At 38.9% G+C, this 22,859-nt stretch overlaps 2 protein-coding genes across 7 annotated transcripts; one reads left to right on the forward strand and one right to left on the reverse strand.

Moving 5' to 3' along the window:
• Positions 1-530: 530 nt before the first annotated feature.
• Positions 531-5,960, forward strand: LOC104119993 (probable LRR receptor-like serine/threonine-protein kinase At5g48740). The gene is made up of 16 exons (XM_009631673.4): positions 531-1,011; positions 1,523-2,060; positions 2,156-2,607; positions 2,707-2,824; positions 2,923-2,991; positions 3,082-3,150; positions 3,237-3,305; positions 3,408-3,479; positions 3,571-3,639; positions 3,725-3,960; positions 4,041-4,246; positions 4,326-4,452; positions 4,544-4,612; positions 4,941-5,130; positions 5,210-5,342; positions 5,445-5,960. The coding sequence occupies exons 1-16, from the start codon at positions 933-935 to the stop codon at positions 5,661-5,663; spliced, it is 2,715 nt and encodes a 904-aa protein (XP_009629968.1). The 5' UTR covers positions 531-932; the 3' UTR covers positions 5,664-5,960.
• An 87-nt stretch (positions 5,961-6,047) lies between these two features.
• Positions 6,048-12,393, reverse strand: LOC104119843 (uncharacterized). 6 transcript variants are annotated; one of them, XR_011412501.1, is made up of 11 exons: positions 11,985-12,386; positions 10,763-11,104; positions 10,491-10,563; positions 10,025-10,137; positions 9,739-9,823; positions 9,556-9,628; positions 9,395-9,426; positions 9,053-9,108; positions 6,813-6,878; positions 6,654-6,719; positions 6,048-6,567 (listed from the first exon to the last, which is right to left on the reverse strand). XR_011412501.1 is itself a non-coding variant. In XM_070190160.1 (10 exons), exons 2-10 carry the CDS (start codon positions 10,783-10,785, stop codon positions 6,487-6,489), a joined length of 636 nt encoding a protein of 211 aa, XP_070046261.1. In that variant the 5' UTR covers positions 10,786-11,126; positions 11,985-12,393; the 3' UTR covers positions 6,048-6,486. The 6 variants fall into 6 exon arrangements, 4 of the variants coding, with proteins under 4 accessions (XP_070046261.1, XP_009629766.1, XP_033508847.1 ...); XM_070190160.1 differs by lacking the exon at positions 9,395-9,426 and having other exon boundaries at positions 10,763-11,126; positions 11,985-12,393; XM_009631471.4 differs by lacking the exon at positions 9,395-9,426 and having other exon boundaries at positions 11,985-12,383.
• Between the last annotated feature and the right edge of the window lie 10,466 nt (positions 12,394-22,859).

Below are 22,859 nucleotides of genomic sequence, written 5' to 3' on the forward strand. Positions count from 1 at the left end.
TCTCATGCGAGAAGGAGGTAAAAACTCATCCGCACCATATACTTACTATAATTAAGTGATTTAATAAGGTAAAATATATGCAATAATTAATTATGGTTAAGTGAAGAAGTGTACATGCAAAAATATGTCTATTAGTCTAGTGCATGCATTCAGTGCAAACATTGAGTGGGGATAAATTTTCACTTCAGTCATAGCCAACGGGCGGAGACAGAATTTCTGATGAGGGATTCAAAAAAAAAAAAGTTAAAAAAGATAGTAGTTAGTGGGGAATTAAACCAATTACCTTACAAAGTTTTTGAACCCTTGACCACTAAGTTATATTTTTGAACTATGTTAAAGAATTTATTAGATTTTTTCTTATATATACAGTGTAATTTCATCCCAAAATTACACAGGCCATAGGGGCAAAGGTTATGAGTAGTACTAACATTAGGACACGGCTATCATATTTTGAGTGCATGGCATTAGGACACAGTGTTTCACGTAGTGTCTCTCCTTTTTTTCTTTGTTAAAAAGAAGTGCTTATCAATGGAGACAATGGTCATCATCATTCATCATTGCTTTGTAGTACTACTCATCCCATGTGCCGTCACCCTCTGATTTTCTTCCTCTCTGATCTTCGTATGATTATCATTTTGCCCGTTAACACAGCTTCAACGACTGTCAATATCACATCTTCTCTTTTACTCAACTCTGTCGATAAAGCAACAGAAAAGGAAAGTTGAAAAGGACTTGTTGTCTCTTCTCTCTCTCTTTTCCTGCTACTGCTTTTCTTTCTTCTTCATTCCTCTGCTGCAACTGATTACATGTCCTCAACATTCCCTTTTGCCTTCTCCGCTGTCCCTTCAATTCAGAGCTTCAGTTCCAAATTTAACGTTTCATACATTCTTTGATATTAAAGGCACTTATCTCTACCATTTTGCTCTTCTTCAATGGAGCTGCATCGGTGGTACTATTCTTGGTTTCTTCTATCTGCTCTCTTCATCACAGTTGCTTTCTGCGATCCAGATGGTACACACTCAGTCTTTAATTTCCTTTTCTTTTACCCTTATGCAAAGTTTGAGAAAATATTCAATAGTCATTACACATAAGAAAATTTAAGTCTGATTCTAAGAACTAAATGTTAGAGTCCTACATTGGTTGAGTATGTATCAGTTGTCCTTTACATGAGTTAGGCTCAACATTAACATTAACATGAGTTAGGCTCAACGTCTATCTTTTAACGTGATATCAGAGCCAAAATCATCCATATTTTTTGTTTACTCAATGTCGGACTTCTATCTTATGTTTTCTATGTTCTAGATGTTCACCTTTGGGCATGTGGGGCCGTGATGTGTTATTATTTTCTTATATGGTCTTAGACGATCATTCCCTCATGAACTAGCTTTTGGACAGGTCCATATCATTCCCTTACGTTACAGTAGGACACTGTTAGTTTAGAACTTTTTACTAATACAATCTTTCTCCACAAATAAATAAATGTTTTGAGATGAACTCTTGCTTATGTTGTGACAATATGCAGGATTTTTGAGCTTGTCTTGTGGTGGAAGTACTACCTATGTTGATTCCTCCAACATTACATGGACACCAGATGATGCCTATATCTCAGCTGGCGACATCACCACTGTCCATTTTCAAGAGGGATCCTCTCCATCTACTCTCCCAGTTAGGTTCTTTCCTGATTCTCCGCTTAGAAAATGTTACAAGCTACCAGTGAAAAATGTATCATCCTTGGTTCTTGTGAGGACTCAGTTTGTGTATAAGAATTATGATGGACTTAATAAACCCCCTGCATTCTCTGTTTCTCTTGGGAGGGCTATCACAACCACAGTCAATCTTAGTAACACCGATCCGTGGATCGAAGAGTTCATATGGACAGTTGATAAAGACATTGTATCTTTATGTTTTCACTCTCTTACAAATGGTGGATTTCCAGTCATTTCATCCCTTGAACTTAGGCCACTTCCTCAAGGAGCTTACATCGATGCCTTGGGAGATTTTCCAAACAAGTTGTTGAGGAAATGTTATCGTGTCAATTGTGGTTATAATTGGTCCTTAAGGTCAAAACTCTCACTTGTCTATTATGTTAATGTATTATCAATTGTTTAGTCCTTACTTTCTGTTTAAATGTGATGTTTTTCGTGCTATGTAAAAGGTACCCGATTGATCAGTATGATAGAATTTGGGACGCTGATGAGGATTTCAGTCCGTTTCATGTGTCTTCTGGTTTTGATATTCAAGCCAATTTCAATATGTCAGTTCTGAAAGAGAGCCCTCCTGCAGCTGTTCTTCAAACTGGAAGAGTTTTGGCACGTCGGAACGACATGACATATAACTTCCCTATTGATCATCAAGGAGATTACCACATTGTTCTTTACTTTGCTGGGATTATACCTGTCTCCCCTTCATTCGATGTACTCATAAATGGTTATATTGTTCGATCAAACTACACAGTGAATCGATGGGAAGTCAGTAGTCTGTTCTTTACAATGAACGGAATTAATAGCTTGAACATCACATTGAAGACTGTCCATTACTATCCTATAATCAACGCTCTTGAGGTTTATGAGATCCTGGACATTCCCTTAGAAACTTCTTCAACCACAGGTTCTATTATTGTTTTATTGACTTTTCGATATCTGTGATCTTTGAAGTAGTCTGTTAGAACGAATTGCAGCAACTTTTGACATTTTTCAATTTTTGCAGTTTCAGCCCTACAAGTTATTCAGCAGTCAACTGGTCTACATCTTGATTGGGAAGATGATCCATGCTCTCCTAAATCATGGGAACACATAGAATGTGAAGGCAACTTGGTAACTTCATTGTATGTCAAAGCTTTCCCAAGAACTATATTTTCCTTTCCTTATCTCGTGGTCTTACTTGTGTTAAGAGCAGAATATATTAAAGTTAGATTTTGTATAGGGAGCTTTCGGATGTAGACTTGAGGTCAATTAGCCCAACATTTGGTGACTTACTGGATCTCAAATCACTGTAAGAGTCATAAATCTTAACACCTTATCACTTAATAACCCATTGTTTAGCTATCTTGAGTTTACCTATTTGAGGTTCTACTTGTTGCAGGGATTTGCATAACACTTCACTTGCTGGAGAGATACAAAATATCGGCAGCCTGCAACATCTTAAGAAGCTGTAATACTTGTGATGAGGAATTACCATGTTATGTAAATGTATTTTAGAGAGCATTGACTAAAATAGTTCTGTGCTCAATGATGCAGGAACTTGAGCTTCAATCAACTTACAGCTTTTGGTTCTGAGTTAGAAGACTTGATAAACCTTCAAGTTTTGTAAGTCTTACTGCCTACTGATTCCCTTCATGGTTCCTAGCTACTATTGTTCAACTATGGGAAAGATAACAGTCTTTAAAACTGATATGTTTTCTGTTGAAGGGACTTGCATAACAATAGTTTTCAGGGAACAGTACCCGATAGCGTTGGAGAACTGAAGGACCTCCACTTACTGTGAGTGAGGATAATATATACTGGCATTTTAGAACTTCTTAAAGTACTTCACCTGATGAAATATACTGATTTACCTCCCTGCAACATTCAGGAACCTAGAGAACAATAAGCTGCAAGGCCCCCTTCCACAAGCTTTGAACAAAGAGAGTTTACAAGTCCTGTAAGAAATTGAAAACATTAAAACGTTGTTGTTTTTTGCTTCTCATGTCAGTTTCTCGATTTATCTTTTTTCCTCTATCTTGCAGATCATCAGGAAATCTGTGTCTTTCCTTCACTATGTCTTTATGCAATGACTTCTCAAAAAATCCTACAATTGAAACACCACAAGTCACTGTATTTACCCCCACAAAACGCAAGAGCCATAAACGATTAGCAATTATACTTGGTGCAGTTGGAGTAGCTATATTTGCTCTATTCCTTATCTTTATATCAGTATTCTTGTACATGAGGAGAAGAAAAAGTGGAGATACATATGCATCAAGTATGAAAAAGTCAAATTTTTCTTTATCAGCAAAATATTGATAAATCTACTTCTAAGCAGGAACTATTTTCTAATTTTAGGAACTGCAGCAGAAATGAAAAACTGGAATGCTGCAAAAGTCTTTTCATACAAAGAAATCAAAGCTGCTACAAACAACTTCAAAGAGGTTATTGGTCGCGGTAGTTTCGGATCTGTTTATCTTGGGAAGCTTCCTGATGGTAAACAAGTTGCTGTTAAAGTTCGATTCGATAAAACTCAACTAGGTGCCGATTCTTTTATCAATGAGGTTTGTCACTAAACTTGTGCTAGTTCAGTTTCAGTCTATAAAGGAAAAAGATACTCAGCAGCTTCTCTATTATCTCTAGGTGTCCCTTCTATCACATATAAGTCATTCAAATCTTGTGTCATTAGAAGGATTCTGCCAAGAATCGAAACAGCAAATTCTAGTTTATGAGTATTTACCTGGAGGATCACTGGCTGATAACCTCTACGGTATGTCACGCGTAGTCTCACCCATATAACACGCTAAATCCACCACCTGCTTTGTCTCGTATTGTTAACTAACACTTAATAACTGTTTTAGGAGCAATGAGCAAGAAATTGACACTAAGCTGGGTGCGCAGATTGAAAATAGCAGTTGATGCTGCAAAAGGTACGTGTACAAGTGAGACATGATAATTACTAACTTGTCTTCCATTGGAGAACTACCACCAACAACAAATTTCTTCTGTACAGAAGAAGTAAACATTGTTTTGCTCTTCTTTTTTCCTCATACATTGTGAAAAAACAAATACTTGAAGTAGTTCTGTGAGTTCATCTCAGTTGTGTGACAAAATGCTTGGTTTTCTACAACCAAAAGACTCATATAGCCCAGAGGAATAAGTTGCTTTGTGGATTTTGCTCCCTCTGCAGATACTTATAGCTGTATGATGTAGAATAAGTTTTACATAGTTTATAGTAGTTGATTATAACTTTCGAAGGTTTGGATTACTTGCACAATGGAACTGAGCCAAGAATTATACACCGTGATGTGAAGAGCAGCAACATACTTCTGGATGCAGACATGAATGCTAAGGTATCTGACTTTGGCCTTTCTAAGCAAGTAACTCAATCAGATGCAACTCATGTTAGCACTGTTGTCAAAGGCACTGCTGGCTATCTTGATCCCGAGTAAGCTTCAAGATACTGTTCTCAATGTATCAGTTTTGCTACTTCAAAATCCTAAACCTCTATTGTTACTTGTCCACAGATACTATTCCACTCGACAACTCACTGAAAAGAGTGACATCTACAGTTTTGGAGTCGTTCTTCTTGAACTTATCTGTGGTCGAGAACCACTTAGCCACTCGGGCTCTCCAGATTCCTTTAACTTGGTTCTATGGGTAAACACAAGTCTTATAATGTGTTACACAGCAAATATAATACAAAGCATTTCATTGAGTTCCAACAATACTCATCTGTTGTATATCAATTGTGAATTTCAGGCAAAGCCATACTTGCAGGCAGGTGCATTTGAGATAGTAGATGAGAGCATAAAAGGAACTTTTGATACGGAGAGCATGAGAAGAGCGGCTTTAATTGCCTCTAGGTCAGTGGAGAGGGATGCATTGAGGAGGCCAAGTATTGCAGAAGTATTGGCTGAGCTCAAAGATGCATACAGCATTCAACTTTCCTATTTAGCATCTGAAGGACTTGCCAATTGATAATTTATGCCTTCACTAATGCAGCTCGGAATTTGCAAATATATGAACCTCGTCTCAGTAACTTATGCGTGAAGTTTTAAATGTGAGCTTGAAAATGTTTTAAGTTATTGATATGTATCTCACATTTAAGGGTCTCCCTCCCCCAAATCTACCCTTAATTATCTGCAATTGTTTCCAAGTTCTTATCACAAATCTACCCTTAGAACTTGTCTATTTAAAATGCCTTGTTTCCAAGTTCTTATCACAATATCTGCAAAAGAAGTTCCCAAAATCTTGCCTGTATCACAAAATCTTCAATTTTTTAAAATATTAACAGTGTATCTGGACCAGTTTGTAGGCAAATGGAAAATAATCACCTAGTGTTTTTTTGTCTCCACTGGAATGTGAACCTAATCTCCAAGGGAACCCATTTCATTGACCACAAGGCTATCCATACTCTTGGATGCCATTGAATCTTCAATTCTTAATAAAATTTACACAGGCAATCTTGAAACTAATATTGCAGCCTTTTTACCCATTCTTTTTCTTTTTCCCCCCTCCCTTTGAAAAAGATTTCTCATCTTAAAGAGTTAAACATTCTCGTTGAGAATAAAGAAACTTGCCCATGGACAGATCATTAATCAATTATACATTAGTTTATCATTCTAGAACATCTCCGACGATTTTCAATCAGTTTGATTTGGAAAATACTGGAAATGTGGGTGATTTTCGACAAATAGTGGCATCATCCATCCAGGCTTGCACCAGCACGAGCAGTCATGTGCTCGCCTCCAGTCCACGTTGTTTAAGACTTGTGAACCAATCAGAAAAGTAATGGGTTGGCCTAACTGGAAAACTGGCGCCGTAGATATAGGAATAATGCTGTACAAGCAGCCACTGTATAGGGGAATACTGTCCAGATTCCCTGCACAATTAGTAGGAACCGGAATTGGATTCTTTGACTCTCTGGTAATAAATGCAAAATTGGGCAGAGCAAAATTTATGCTTTACCACTACAGTAGCAACAGTTGCAACTGCAAATACAGGACGCTCTCTTAGTAAAAATCCAATTGTCAACTGCATTTTGGAGAAAAAGAAAAGAGATAAGAGCATGAACAGCACGCACACTTAAAAACTGTAAATCTGTTGTTTCTCAAGCAGAAGACTTACCTGAATTGGAAGAGTTATCAAGCCACCGCAACAGACACCGGCAAAGAAATACTCTGGTGATATATCCTGCAATAGATATGAGCAGATGAATGATTGTAACAGTATAACGATCTGTTTAATATGGGAGAATTCATTGAGATGTTCACCATTTGTTCATGGGGTAATAGCTGCCACATAACCATCATAAGAATCTTGAGATGGACCATTAATAGTCATACCATTTTGTAGGAGAAAGGTAAACGAATATCTAAGGATAACACTATTAGAAACAAAATGCTATTACTAATACAATGAACCTAAAATGGTTAGAAATGGTCAAGAAGAACAAACTAAGGACACCAAATTGATAGATGCTACTGTATCATTCTTTCCCTAATTGCTAAGATTAGGCATTTTTTAAGTTGCCAATGCATGAAGTGCAGGCAAAGCTCCAGATTTGAGTGGAAAAACCTTTCGGTGAGAGAAGATGTCCAACCAAGGTTCCGTCTCTCTTATGTTATAATCAACTTTATTGGGATGAACATGCAAAATAGGGCACTTGATAGGCTAATTCAAGAATACGGAAACCAAGGACCACTTTTTTTTTCTTTTTTTTTTTGAAAAGGTAAATGTTTTATTGATAGAAGGTGCCAAGATGGTACAAGTAGTACAATAACAAAGGGAATGCAGATCAGAACATAAAGAACATAAATATTACATCTACTGTCTGCCCCCTAGCTAGTCCAAGAAATCCATATACTCATTTGTGCTACCAATAAGACTACCCTTACACCATAAGAAAAGATTCTGCAAACATTTGTTCTTAATTCTAGAAATATGGTCTCTTTGTCCTTCAAAACAAGCTCTATTCCTCTCCAGCCATAAGATCCAAAATATGCATATAGGAATAGTATTCCAAATCTGCTGCAAGCTTTTCTGAATCCTCTGCCCTTGCCAGCACTCGAGTAGGCCCCTTATGCTATTAGGTATTGCCCAAGAGATACCACAGATACTCAGAAAAAGGTCCCAACATTGTCTTGAAATTCTACAGTGCAGAAAAAGATGTTCAACTGATTCCTGATCCTCCTCACATAAGTAGCACCTGTTAGCCAGGAGAAAACCTCTTCTTTGGAGATTTTCTTGAGTTAAACAGACTCCCCAAGTTACAATCCAACCAAAGACCGCTACTTTTGCAGGGGATTTTGTCTTCCAAATCATCTTCCATGGCCAATTATGTTCCCAATAGCATGTCTGCCTCATCAACAACTTGCAGCAATTATTCACATAGAACTTTTTATCCTTGCTCTTTTTCCAGACCAGAGAATCCCTTTTATTAGTGTCAATATGCACTGTTTCTAGTTGTTGCATCATCTGACAGAATTCTTCTATCTCCCAATCATTCAAGTTTCTTCTAAAATTAACTTGCCAACCTGAATCTGAATAGAATTCAGCTATAGTACCTTCCTTGTTGATAGAATATTATATAAAGTTGGGAATCTGGTTCCTAAGCTCTCATTGCCTATCCATGTATCAGTCCAGAACCTGAACCTCGCACCATTGCCCACTTCTAAACTGGTATGAGAAAAGAATTTCATCCCATAACCTGATTATGTTCTTCCAGACCCACCCTTTTCTGTGAGAGTTAGTTAAACATGGTCTCCATCCCTCCTTTACTCCATGAACAGCTTCAATTATTTGCTTCCAAAAAGCCTCACCTTCAGTTTTACATAATCAGTTAGCCCCTCGGTGAGCTGGAGTACACGGACCTAATGGTGGATTGCAGCGGGTGCTTTCCCTTTTTGGTAGCGATTTTATGTAGGAGTAGGACAAAAGAAATCGAAAATTATACAAAAATGTATTAGAGCTTCTGAGCTAGTCATGCAGGAATCACATTCTCAGTGATTGAATTTCTAGCCAGACTAGGTTTAGAAATAGCATACAAACTTCATAACTGAGGGTCACTGGGTTTATCCTTCTTGTGTTTTCAAAGCAGGACTTTTTCACTAAATATGTCAATCGTTTCAAGCAATGGAATGAGATTATCAGAACTTCTAAGCATTGAAGGCAATGTTTTTGACATTATCAATGAAATATGTGATAGTTAACATTCCTTGCTTAACTAAGACATCTTTGTTTTATGGGTAAGCATATCGTACCACCAAACTTGTAGTACCCAAAAGAGGGAACAAAAGAGTAGAAAAGGGGGTTAAGCTATATAATACTCAGCATGTTAAGAAGGAAAACAGAAAAAGATCACTCACCAGAGTCCCTGCAAGGAAAGCGGTGGGATTTCTCACTCCAAGAGAAAACCGTTCCACTGTATCAGCATTGGAAAATCCACCAATAAGCAATTAAGGAAGTTCAAGGAACAAGAAGATCAAATTACAAGTATTTGTCGGAAATATGAGATCATAACAAGAAAAATCAGCTGTTTTAGATTGATGCGAAAAAGTTAAGAGATTTATACATATAGACATGAGGGTTAAGATGAACCAGAAGTACAACCTCTTAAGATATAGCATAAATTTTAAGGTAGACCCCTTATTTTGATCTAATATTTCCAAAAAAAAAAAGAGAAATCTTAACAAATAATTAAATCTTACTCCTTCAAACATCACATAGAGATGTGATGATGCTGATGCTCCATTATGATCATAGTTATAAGCGCCCACGCATCAATGGAAACAAAGGTTTCACAATAATTAAAAGTTCAGCACAAGGCAAGAGATAACTGGAGTAAATCGGCATATCTTTTGGAACTCACCAAAACCAATGAGATTCCCATATTTTTGTACAGCGTTTGTAATATCTCTTGCCTTCTGATCACCGATCCCTAACTACAACCAAATTGAATCTGAATTCCCAAAAATAAAGTTTATACGTTTTTAAATAATACAAGGAGACTGAATATCTTAACATGCGTGAAATGCTATTAGCCAAAACAAACCTTCGAGCAAACATCATTGGATGCACCAGATTGCTTAAAAAGCTTCCCAAGGTAAAAAGGTATCATATCGCTGATACAGACACCCCTGAATATTCAGAATCCACAATAAGTTAACATTGTGGGAATAACTGTTTCTACAAAAACAATATATAGTAGCACCGAAGGTGCATAATATCTTTGTAAATTGTAATAGCAAAGGAAGGTTGTGCGATCGGCAGAATCTTGAGAGGTTGACATGCACATGCATTCATGAAAATTAACTCAAAAGGACACGGTTTCTGCTAACCAGTACACCCAGAGAATAGTGGATGCCATATATGGAGCATTTCTGGAAAAGGAGTTCACCAGCGATTGCCACGTTCCATCTAGAACAAGCATTCGTGCTATAGAGGCTCCAACCTACACGATCCATCAGAGAATTTGACCTTAATAATGAACGTCATGAAGAAGGATAACAAGCCAACTTAGTGCTTATTAAAGACACTATATAACAGCATATTTCTAGCTTACAACTTTTTAAAGATAAGATTCTAGCTTTTAACTTTATAAAGCTTAAAGCTTCTTTAACTCTTTTTCCAACTTGGCCTGTCACTTTTTCCTCACATCACAAGAACAACTTAAAGTCATTAATGTCAAAAGAAATGTCAAATCAAAAGAAGAAATATAATCGTAGGAAAAGTATAATATCTGCAACACAGAAGATTTGTTAGCAGGGGAGTTCATGAACAGAAGTACCAGCATAGGAGACAGACCCATATATTTAAAGCCTCCTCGCTAATAAAAATTCCACAACCAGCTGCCATCAGAAGCCAAAAGTAGATCCATCTGAAGTATCAGAAGTACAGGGGCTTAATATCACATCCCAAATAAAGCTAATAGATAAGATATCCAGGATATCAATTTCTTTAGCATCTACCACAGTGGTAGCTAAAGTATATTAAACATAAGGTTGGTCTCTTTTTCTGCTTAGGTCATGATGAAACCGCAGATGTATGAAAAGTCACGAGGATAATTAGTTGCTTACCCTGGAGCATATTCTGGCAGCATGACTCTATAGCCAAAAGCTTTGAAAGAAAAACCAGAAGCAGGTGTAGTAATTGTGGAAGATGATGATCCATCAACCAGATATTGAATCCCAAAATTTGATCCTTGATTAGGCTGTTTAAGGCCTATGGATAGGAATGTAATTGTAGCAGCTATACCCAGCGCTATTGCCAGTTTTGCCAGAAACGAACTTCCTGTGCGGACAGTTTTACCTTCCGGACTACCAGGTAAATTATTGGAAGACTTCTGCAATATCTCCTCTGTGTCCTCCGACTGTCTTGCTTCATAACTTTTAGCTCTCACAAGCTGAAATGTTTTGATCCTACACTCGAATGGATAACTATCTGTCACATATATAAGGTCCGTTACCAAAATACAGTGATAATTTCAGTTAACTGAACTCGTTGATTAGCTGTTTACACATAAATTCCAGTTTTGGAGTTATACAGGAGTCCTCTTGGAATATTCTAGTTGATGCATAAAAAGATACAATCAAATTACAAATTACATTAACTAAGATGTCTCCATGAAAATTCAACTAACACAATGTATAGGTGTCTATGAAATTCTATATGGTCGCACTAAATTGGACACTAACGTAATTAGGTTGCGATAGACAGCAAAAGGAAGAAAATTAAGGTATTTTAGAGATATCCATGCATCCACCTACTCCACTTTCCCTCCCCTCCCATGGATGTAGTGACAGTAAAAATCAAATAGCCGTCCCTCAATTCCAAATTAGGTCGGATTTTATCGAAAATCCCAAACTAATTAGGATCGACTGAATGATTCCTGTTTATTTATTCCGCTCTATTCAGGCAGTATGCAATATTCATCATAATTGAACTATATTTACACCTACAGCAACCATTCTCCTCTGTCCGAAGTTAGGACCTGAGTATACTTTTGAAGCTTACATGTATAGGCAGCGTCGGTAGCGACAGTAAAAGGAAGGAAAAAGTCAATTAAAAAGACTGCAACACTCAAAATGTCAAACTTCTGCTCACCTTGAGAAGTACAAAACAAAAACCAAAATACACACCCATCGCAAAAATAAGCCCACAAATGAAATCAAACGTATATTAAAGGGAGCTGTTGCAATTTAGCTCAACCACTATCTATATAGTTTTTTTAAAAAAAATTGAGTAGAACATATATGTATTTATACTAATTTTGCACTGAATAGCTGTAGGAGGCTTTACCTAGAGGGTGAGGAGTTGAATGGCTGCGATGAACTCCATAGTTTCCACTTCCTTGAATGAGCTCTCCGACGGATGTAAGAAACTTCGGGCTGATTATATTCTCGCGGAGTTGCAGATTGAGAGGAAGACAGTGGAAGAGACAGCAATATTTGGTTATTAGTTAGAGACACCATTGTTGTGAAGTGGTGAATCTTCTGTGGTGGCGCTGCCGTAGATTGCGGTGGTATACGGCGGGAATATGGTATATGCTATTGGATGCTATAAACTCGGAGTCCTGTGTGGGCGACGTGGCAGATCTGACAAGATCTTTGTGGGCCCATTGAATTGATTGCGTTTGAGATACTCCAATCTCCACTCTTTCGGGAAACGAAAATTAAGCGGAAAAAGGGAGAGCTTCACATAAATTTATTATTTAAATTTAAATATAATATCATGACCTTTTCTATTGGACAAAAATGTTTCTCTTCCCCTAACAACTTAGATTATATTTAAAAATATCATTTCAATTTTGATGTATAGTATGTGCCAAGTAACAAAATGACAAAGTGCAACTTAGAACTTAGGCCTGAGAAAAGACAACATTTTCCATGAAATTTTAGTATTTTTATTTCTTGCACCTCAATTTACTATTTAGATTATTCTTTTATCTAAGCCGGCAACAACATATGCTCTAACTTTATATTCTTAATGTATTTATATATTCATAAATAATAACTTTTTATGCTTAAATGAGTGTTCGATTGGTAGAAGAAGAGAAATCAGCTCCGTAATAAATTTGAACTTCTAGAGCAAAAATAAGAAGATAAATAAATTTTTGAAGCGAGAATCTCATATAAATACAAGTAATTCAAATCTAATGCTAAGTCAATAACATTTATACGAATGAAAAATTAACACAATAAAGATGATCAGGACAAAAATATACAAATTGTGTACGGTCGAAATCGGGCTCGACTATTGCATGACAGATCGGGCTCAGAACGCGAGGGGTTAAAGATCGACCCCGAGTCTTATCGAACCAGAACACGAGGTCAGAATATCCGTCCTCGAGAACATTGAGTCCATGATCCCGGAATCGACCCTGACCCCGAATAAGCTCGAGGAAAAATTGTCGGTATAACCAACAAAAAACCGAAATAACGGAAGGCCGAAATATCCGTAACCGGTCGGATATCACGGCGGGAATCTCGGCACGAATAAATAAGGAACCAGCAAATCAACAATCAGGAGATTTTTACCTTTTATAGAATTGTACCTAAAGTAGGACTCCCCTACTATATAAATGGGGTCTGATTACTTGTGAAACGCACTGTAACTCGCATCCCAAAGCAATATATTATTATTTTCAATTCTTATTATTCTCTTGCCATTCTGTTCTGATATCGATAAAGTACTTTTGGCTCGAGGGCGGCTAACCTTCTCAGGCGAAGAATGTTCAACTTGTGTGGTTTGCATTTACTTTTCCATTGTTTATTTCAATTCCAATCTGATTTATCGTTTTGTATCAAGCTAGATCACGTATCCTTAAAACCATGTACAAATTTAATTGTTATTCGATTTTCAGGGTAAACAGTTTGGCGCCCACCGTGGGGCTAAGGATAATAGTGGTTATTTGATACAAATCTCCGTAACACACACTACTTTATGCTTACTCTTTGAAGTGGCTCTGATTTCAGGTTAAAACATAAAATATCGAACTCTCAATCAGCACCCCTACCTGTCAACAACGAGTCCGATTACCACGGTGAAAATAACAACGTAGCACCAGGTAACGAGGTACCGCCCGCTGATACCATCAAATTTCGGTCGCAGACCCGATTGACGCTAATTCATATTTGGCTATCGATGCAAACTTGCCAACTGACCCCGAGAATAACGTCCGTGGTGGAGCCCGATCGGCAACTCAAAATACACAGAACATTAGAGGGGACGAGATCAGTTTACGGGTAATCTTCAAAATGTTGCAGGCTCAATAGGCAGTGATAGCTCAGTTACAGAACCAAGGTCGTGCACCGAGCAGAGTTGAACCCGATCCACCCCGTGAAGTCACCCGCAGGGATGAATCGGTCATAGAAAGATCGAATGAACATTAATCAGGGGCTAACTCCGATATCATAAAGATGCTCGAAGAATTGACAAAACGGATAGAATCGGGGGAGAAGAAAATCAAAGCTAATGATAAAAAGGTGGAAACCTACAATCCCAAGGTAGACCAGATCCACGGAGCACCAGCGATATTGAAAGGCCTGGATTCCAAGAAGTTCGTGCAAAATCCTTTTCCTCCAAATGCGGCTCCGAAGACGATCCCTAAATAAATTTGTATGCCCGAGATACCTAAGTATAACGGAACAACCGACCCAAATAAGCATGTAACCTCTTATATGTGCGCCATCAAAGGGAACGATTTGGAGGACGATGAGATCGAGTCTGTCCTATTGAAGAAGTTCGGAGAGACCCTATCAAAGGGGGTTATGATATAGTATCATAACTTACCTCCTAATTCTATTGATTCATTTGCTATGTTTACGGATTCTTTCGTGAAAGCACACGCCAGGGCCATCAAGGTCGAAACCAGGAAATCGGACCTTTTCAAAATAAAACAGAAGGACAACGAGATGCTCAGAGAGTTCGTGTCCCGATTTCAAATGGAACGAATGGACTTGCCACATATTGCTGATGATTGGGCCGTTCAGGCTTTTACTCAAGGGCTCAATGTTCGAAGTTCGATGGCTTCACAGCAGTTAAAACAAAACCCGATAGAATATCCGGTCGTTACTTGGGCCGACGTGCATAATCGGTATCAATCAAAGATCAGAGTGGAAGATGATCAAATCGGGACTCCTTCGGGGTCTGTTTATCCCATCAGAAACATCGACAGAGTCAAGAGAGACATCGATCGTGAACCGAGACCAAACAGGGATCGGTACCAGCCGTATAATGGAGACCGAAGAAGCAGCGGGTCCAGGCGGAACTCTATAAGAAACGAAAGGAGAAGCGACAGAAGCCATAGCAATCGGGGACTCATGAGCAAAAACAGATTCGATAGGCCCATTAGGCCTAAAGAAGCACCAAGGTTATCGGAATACAACTTTAATATCGATGCTGCCGCCATTGTATCAGCTATCGAACTCATCAAAGATACTAATGGCCTCGACCTCTACAATCTGATCCAACCCAAAGGGATTCTAACCAGATATGTAAATATCACGGCACTCACGGCAACAGAATGGAGGATTGCCGATAGTTGAGAGAGGAAGTAGGCCGACTATTCAACAACATGCATCTTCTAGAATTCCTGAGTGACCGAGCCAAGAATCATTTCAGGAATAGGGATTCTAACAAACAGACCGAAGAAAAAGAACCTCAACACATCATTAACATGATCATTGGTGGGGTCGATGTCCCTCAGGGGCCGAGGTTGAAGCGCACCAAAGTATCCATCACAAGGGAGAAACGGACTCGAGATTACATGCCGGAAGGAACTTTGTCTTTCAACGACGAGGACGCGAAAGGAATAGTGCAGCCCCACAATAATGAGGACGCGGAAGGAATGGTACACTCGTAATAATTATACTCATATATAAATCCCGAATTAAACGTGTGTTAATTGACCCAGGTAGCTCCGCCAATATCATCTGATCGAGGGTCGTGGAGAAACTAGGTCTACAAGACCAAATCGTGCCTGCAGTCCGAGTTGTAAACCGGTTCAACATTGCATGTGAAACCACTAAGGGCGAGATAACATTACCAATAAACACTGTCGGGACAATCCATGAAACTAAATTTTATGTGATCGAAGGAGACAATAGGTACAACGCTTTATTCGAAAGGTCATGGATCCACAACATGAGGGCAGTGCCCTTGACACTGCACCAGGCACTGAAATTCCCAATGCCTAGCGGGGTCAAAATGGTATATGGTAAACAACCGGCTGCCAAGGAAATGTTTGCGGTCGAGGAGGTGATATCGGCATCTACAATCTCAACATCGAAGGATCCGAACTAGATGGTAAAAAACGAGGCCAAATAGCAATCACTGACACCAGCCTCGGCAGATTCGGACAAACGAGGGGAAGGTGAGGATGATGATTATGGGGTTCCTATATCTTTTATAGCCCCCGATGATTCCGACGCCACCAAATCAACGGTCGAGGAGCTGGAACAAGTCATATTGAGAGAACACTTGCCTGATCGAAAGGCATACCTGGGCACGAGGTTAAGCTCTGAGCTCAGGAAAAAAACTCATTTAATTTCTTATAACTAATGAAAGTTGTTTCGCTTGGTCCCATCTTGATATGACAGAGATCCCACCGGAGATAACCACTCACAAGCTAAGTCTGGACCTAAAATTCCATCTGGGAAAACAAAAGAGGAGGCCCCAATTCGAGGTTAAACATGCTTTCATCAAGGACGAGGTATCTAAACTCCTTAAAATAGGGTCTATTCGGGAAGTTAAATACCCGGATTGGTTAGCAAAAGTAGTGGTAGTCCCTAAAAAAGGGAACAAATTAAGAATGTGTGTAAACTATAAGGATTTGAACAAGGCGTGTCCCAAGGACTCTTTTCTTTTGCCCAACATCGATCGCATGATCGATGCCACGGCCGGCCACGAGATCCTCAGTTTTCTCGATGCCTATTTCGGGTACAACCAAATACGGATGGACATGAATGATAAAGAAAAAACCTCATTCATCACAAAGTACGTCACGTACTGCTATAATGTGATGCCATTCAGATTAAAAAATACTAGTGCCCCTTATCAACGCCTAGTAAACCGGATGTTCGAGGAACAAATAGGAAAATCAATTGAAGTTTACATTGATGACATGTTGGTTAAGTCCCTGGGAGCAGAGGACGATTTAAAACATTTGCAGGAAACCTTCAGAATATTGAAGCAATACATTATGAAGCTAAACCCGGAAAAATGTGCATTTGGAGTTGGGTCGGGCAAATTTCTTGGATTCATGGTATCCAACCGGAAATCGAGATCAACCCCGACAAAATCAAAACCATCAAAGATATCACGGTCATGAACAATGTGAAGGTTGTACAAAGACTAACCAGATGCATAGCCGCCTTGGGACGATTTATTTCGAGGTCGTCCGATAAGAATAACTCCTCATGGACCCCGTAATGTCAACGAGTTTTGGAGGAACTTAAACGATACTTATCGAGCCTACCGTTGCTTCACACACCAAAAGCAGCCGAACAACTACACTTGTACTTGGCAGTTTCGGAGATAGCGGTAAGTGGAGTCCTAGTCCGGGAAGAGTAAGGTACGCAATTTCCAATTTACTATGTTAGCAGGACCATAGGTGAGGCCGAAACTAGGTACCCTTACCTAAAAAAATTGGCGCTCGCTTTGCTAAGCGCCTCTAAAAAGCTAAAACCGTACTTCCAGTGTCACCCTATATGTGTCATAACTACTTACCCGTTAAGGAACATTATGTATAAGCCCGAGCTCTCGGGCCGGTTGGCCAAATGGGCCGTGGAAATAAGTGGGTACGATATTGAATACCGACCCTGGACCGCCATTAAGTCCCAAATCTTGGCAGACTTTGTAGCCGATTTTACGCCGGCCCTAATACTTGAGGTCGAAAGAGAGTTATTAATTAACTCAAGGACCTCCTCGAGAATCTGGACCCTCTTTACGGACTGTGCCTCAAACGCAAAAGGGTTCGGACTTCGCATCGTATTGAAGCCACCAACAGGCAATGTAGTTAGACAATCTATTAATATTGTGAAATTGAATAACAACGAGGCCAAATATGAGGCCATGATTGCAGGCCTTGAACAAGCCAAAAGTTTGGGGGCAGAAGTGATCGAAGCCAAGTGCGACTCTCTCCTTGTGGTAAACCAAGTTAATGGAATATTCGAGGTCAGAGAAGAAAGAATGCAAAGATACTTGGACAAGCTGCAGGTAACATTACATCGGTTCAAAGAATGGACTTTGCAACATGTACCTCGGGATCAAAACAGTTAGGCTGATGTCCTCACTAACTTAGGGTCATCGGTCAAAGACGACGAGTTCAATTCGGGGGCAGTCGTACAGCTTATGAGATGGTGGTGGAAGAAGGCCATGTCGAGATCAACTCGACGAGCCTAACTTGGGACTGGAGAAATAAATATGTAGAATATCTTAGGACCGGGAAACTGCCCTCAGATCCAAAAGAATTAAGGGCCCTGCGTACAAAGGCAGCCCGGTTTAGCCTGTCCAAAGATGGAACCCTGTTCAGAGGAGCATTCGATGGCCTACTCGCAATATATCTAGGGCTAGGAGATACTGAGTACATTTTGAGGGAAATCCATAAAGGTACCTGTGGAAATTATTCGGACGCCGAATCGTTGGTTCGAAAAATAATCAGAGCCGGTTATTACTGGATCGATATAGAAAAAGACACGAAGGAGTTCAAACAAAAATGTGATGAATATCAAAGACACGCTCCGATGATTCATCAGCCCGGGGAGCTGCTGCAAGTTTTGTCGCAATGGTCGTTCATGAAGTGGGGAATGGATATTATTGGCCCCCTTCCATGGGCTCCCAGTAAGGCTCAATTTATATTATTTTATGACTGACTATTTTTCTAAGTAGGTGGAAGCCCAGGCATATGAAAAGGTCAGAGAGAAAGAAGTCATCGACTTTATTTGGGATCATATCATATGCCGTTTTGGAATGCCGGCCGAGATCGTATGCTATAACGGGAAACAATTCATCGTCATCCAGGTAAGCAAATTTCTCGAGGATCATAAGATCAAAAGGATCTTATAAACACGCTACCATCCTAGTGGGAACGGCTAAGCAGAATCGACAAACAAAACCATACTCCAAAACCTCACAAAGATATTAACTGACGCTAAAGAAAGATGGAAGGAAATCCTACCTGAAGTCTTATGGGCATACCGAACGATCTCGAAGTCCAGTACCGGGGCCACCCCGTTCTCACTGGTCTATGGTGCCGAAGCTCTAATATCGGTCAAAGTCGGAGAACCAAGTCTCAGGTTTTGATATGCAACTAAGGAATCAAACGACGAGGCTATGAACGCGAGCCTAAATCTACTCGATAAAAGGCGCGAAGCATCCCTTGTCCGGTTAGCCGCCCAAAAGCAGTGGATCGAAAGGTATTACAATCGACGGGCCAACATTCGACACTTCAATGTCGGGGACTTGGTACTAAGGAAGGTTACACTAAACATCTGAAACCCGAAAGAAGGGACATTGGGTATGAACTGGGAAGGCCCTTATCAGATTATTGATATCACCGGTAAAGGATCGTACAAACTCGGAGCGATGAACGGTGAGCAACTACCGAACAACTAGAACATAGCTCACTTGGAGCGATACTATTGCTAAGGTACGACCCCATTAATTTCCTTTTATATATATATTCTGAACTAACACTTGCAGGTAATCATCAAAGAACGATACAACCTTTAAGACTGAAAGCATGTGTTGCACTCTTTTTCCCTTGAACCGGTTTTGTCCCAAATAGGTTTTTCGGCAAGGTTTTTAATGAGGCAACAAGTAAATCGTGCTAACTTTGAATTGAAGGCCGGTTACAAACTGGTATCGAAGAATACAACAGTATTCGAGTCCTCTCTTCGATAGACCCCGAACACTGGGGAGATCACCTCGGTTAACGACTTTAGCAAGGAAGAAAACTTTATGATTGAACGGTCACGGCTTGATCGATAGGATTTACTGTAAAGGTCAAACGGTCACATGAACCGTGCCCGCATAGACTACTCGAGCCCTGGCACAAAACTTGTACACATGTGTAACTATCATGCATAAGAATAAAAGTTTCTACCTTGCGGATAAATATCTTATCCTTTAAGAATTTCTTTTTTTTTCTCTCTTTAGGAATTTCTTACATTCGATCCCCCAAAGGAATCTCTTTAAGAGCGACGGCCGGTTATAGAGAATTTGGCATTTATGTCTATCGTTATGTATTCATCAATGACCCTCATAATTGACATTAAAGGAGGGCACGATCCTAGGACCTCCTTCCCTAGACACAACTATAAGTAGTGAGCCTAGTTATCATTGTAAAGGATACGAATTTTCTGGCAAAACTTATACTACATTCTATACAAAGCTTAATACAATCTTATTTTTCCACTTTTTTATCTCATCATTGTTGTACCCGGAAACCTTATTCCCGGAACTGTCATCTATGTTGTTTCATCTATATTTTAAGGCTAAGTATTGTACATTTCTTTAATTATCGCATTATTTCAGGATCAAATTAGTTCACATATCTAGAAATCATGTATAAATTCAACTGTACCATTTTACGGGTAAACAGTTATATATTCATGAAAAAGAAAAAACATTCGTGCAACTGAGTTTAATTTTTCTTCTTTTTAAATCATGTGTTTATTAGCATTTTGATGAACTTTTTGGATGTTAAATTTCTTTCATCCAACAACAACAACAACAACTCAGTGAGTTCCCACAAGTGGGGTCTGGGGAGGGTAGAGTGTACGCAGACCTTACCCCTACCCCGGAGAGTAGAAAGACTATTTTTCGAAAGATCCTCGGCTCAAGAAAACGAAAAGAGACAGTATATTAATATCATCAACAGAACCATGGGAATAATAGCAACATCATAAGAACCATAAAATAGATGAAAAACAATAACAAAAACTAGTGCATATGGCCCGGTACTATGAAAAATAGAAAAATAGTGTGGGCACAACAATAATCGCTAGCAGCCTAGGACAAAACTTTATCAGACCAGCCTCCCACCCGGAACAAAGTAGAAAAATGCTAAGCTACCTCTTAACCTACCGCCCAAATGCTCGATCTCCACACCTTCCTATCAAGGGCCATGTCCTCGAAAATCTGAAGTCACGCTATGTTCTGCCTGATCACCTCTCCCCAATACTTCTTAGGTCGACCTCTCCCTCTTCTCGAACCCGCCAAAGCCAACCGCTCACACCTCCTGACCAGGGCATCTAGACTTCTCCTTCGCACGTGCCCGAACTATCTAAGCCTCGCTTCCCGCATCTTGTCATCCACAGGGGCGACACCTACCTTCTCCTGAATATCTTCATTCCTAATCTCATCCATCCTAGTGTGCCCACATCCACCTCAACATCCTCATCTCTGCTACTTTCATCTTAGTCCTGCTCAACTTGAAACCCTTAGACTCAAGGGCCTGTCTTCAAACCTCCAGCCTCTCGTTAACGCCGCCTCGCGTATCATCAATCAGAACTCTATCATCTGCGAACAATATACACCATGGCCCTCCCCTTGAATATGTCGTGTCACTGTGTCCATTACCAGAGCAAATAAGAACGGGATGAGCGCAAATCTTTGGTGTAAAACCATAACAACCGGGAAGTGCTCTGAGTTGCCTCCCACAGTCCTAACTCGAGTCTTAGCTCCATCATACATGTCCTTAATCGCCCTAATGTAGGCAATTAACCGGCATACCTTTTGCCTCCAGGCATCTCCAAAGAATCCCCCTATGTACCTTGTCATACGCTTTCTCTAGGTCAATAAACGCGATGTGCATATCCTTCTTCCTATCCCTATATTGTTTCCACCAACCTCTTTCATTCAACTACCAAGCAAAAAAATCATTAATACACATAATGAATTATATCATGATAGCCCATGCAACTATAATCACATACACATGCTCTTCCTATCCCTTATTTTTCTTATTTATAAAAAAGTAGTTACTATTATTTTTTCTTTATGTTTTTAGTCAATATAATGAGAGCTAAGTGATTTCACAACTGCAGTAATGCTAGAGCTAATGATGTAACTAGAAGATTGTTGCAGAGATTAATCTGTTTAGATTAACTGGTGATAGAGTTTCTGTTGAGATAGAATTTTCAATTGTATACAAATATGGGATTAGGAAGAAACCTTCCCTAGGAGGTGGGCTTCTTATTAATCTCATAAAGGCAGATAGCAGCAGAGTTAGTACGAGGTTCTGTGATGGTTTAGAGGTAGCAGTAGACTGAAATGTGGTCTAGCTACAGTTTTGTATTTCTCTCTTTGGTGATTAATAAAAAAGTTTAATTACCCAAAACAAAAATGCATTTCTCCGGAACGCAACCTACATGATAAGCTGCAGAAAGAAAAAAATTATCTGGACCTAATTTAAAATGTTATCTCACCATTAAAAACTCTTATTGAACTAAATAAATTAGGATAAAATTCACAAATAGTTATGGTGACATTATTATGGAATTTCAATTGTGAAATTTGAAACTTCATAATAATAACTATATATATTTTTAATTATTATATAGCTAAAAAGTGACTAGTCCGCATCATTACTACCTAACCCAAATACAAATACATAAGGGAGTAGCCCAAAGTTCATACCCTCTAAAATCGAGACTTCTATAGTTCTAGCTAGTTGGAGATATTTGATATTTCCCCCATTTCCTCGAAGATGGGAGAAACAATTCATTTAGTTCAAAAATAATTTTAATAGTGAAATGACATTTAAATTAGGTTTGATAAATTTTTAAATGAAGAATTAACACAATAGCTTAAATTAAAAATAGCCAATAGATATTTAACATATATATAATTTATATATAACCGTATATATATATATATATATATATATATGTGTGTGTGTGTGTGTGTTTAATTTATGTATAGCGATTAGAAATAGTAAATAGAGAATCTTGGCCAGCTATTTTTGTAAATGTCCCTTTTAAAATTTCATGGCTTGTCATGCATGATGCAACCGGCCAAATACATTTTCTACGCAATAAAGTTAGAGTTCAGTGATCTTACAGATACAAATTTAGTGTGTTAATTTTCTTGCAATATGTACTATAAAATTCTCGAGCAATTATGTAATTAATTCAGGTTATTGGCCCAACTTTTTCTTCTTCAAATTAG

Source organism: Nicotiana tomentosiformis, chromosome 1 (assembly GCF_000390325.3).
Source record: "Nicotiana tomentosiformis chromosome 1, ASM39032v3, whole genome shotgun sequence".
NCBI lineage: Eukaryota > Viridiplantae > Streptophyta > Magnoliopsida > Solanales > Solanaceae > Nicotiana > Nicotiana tomentosiformis.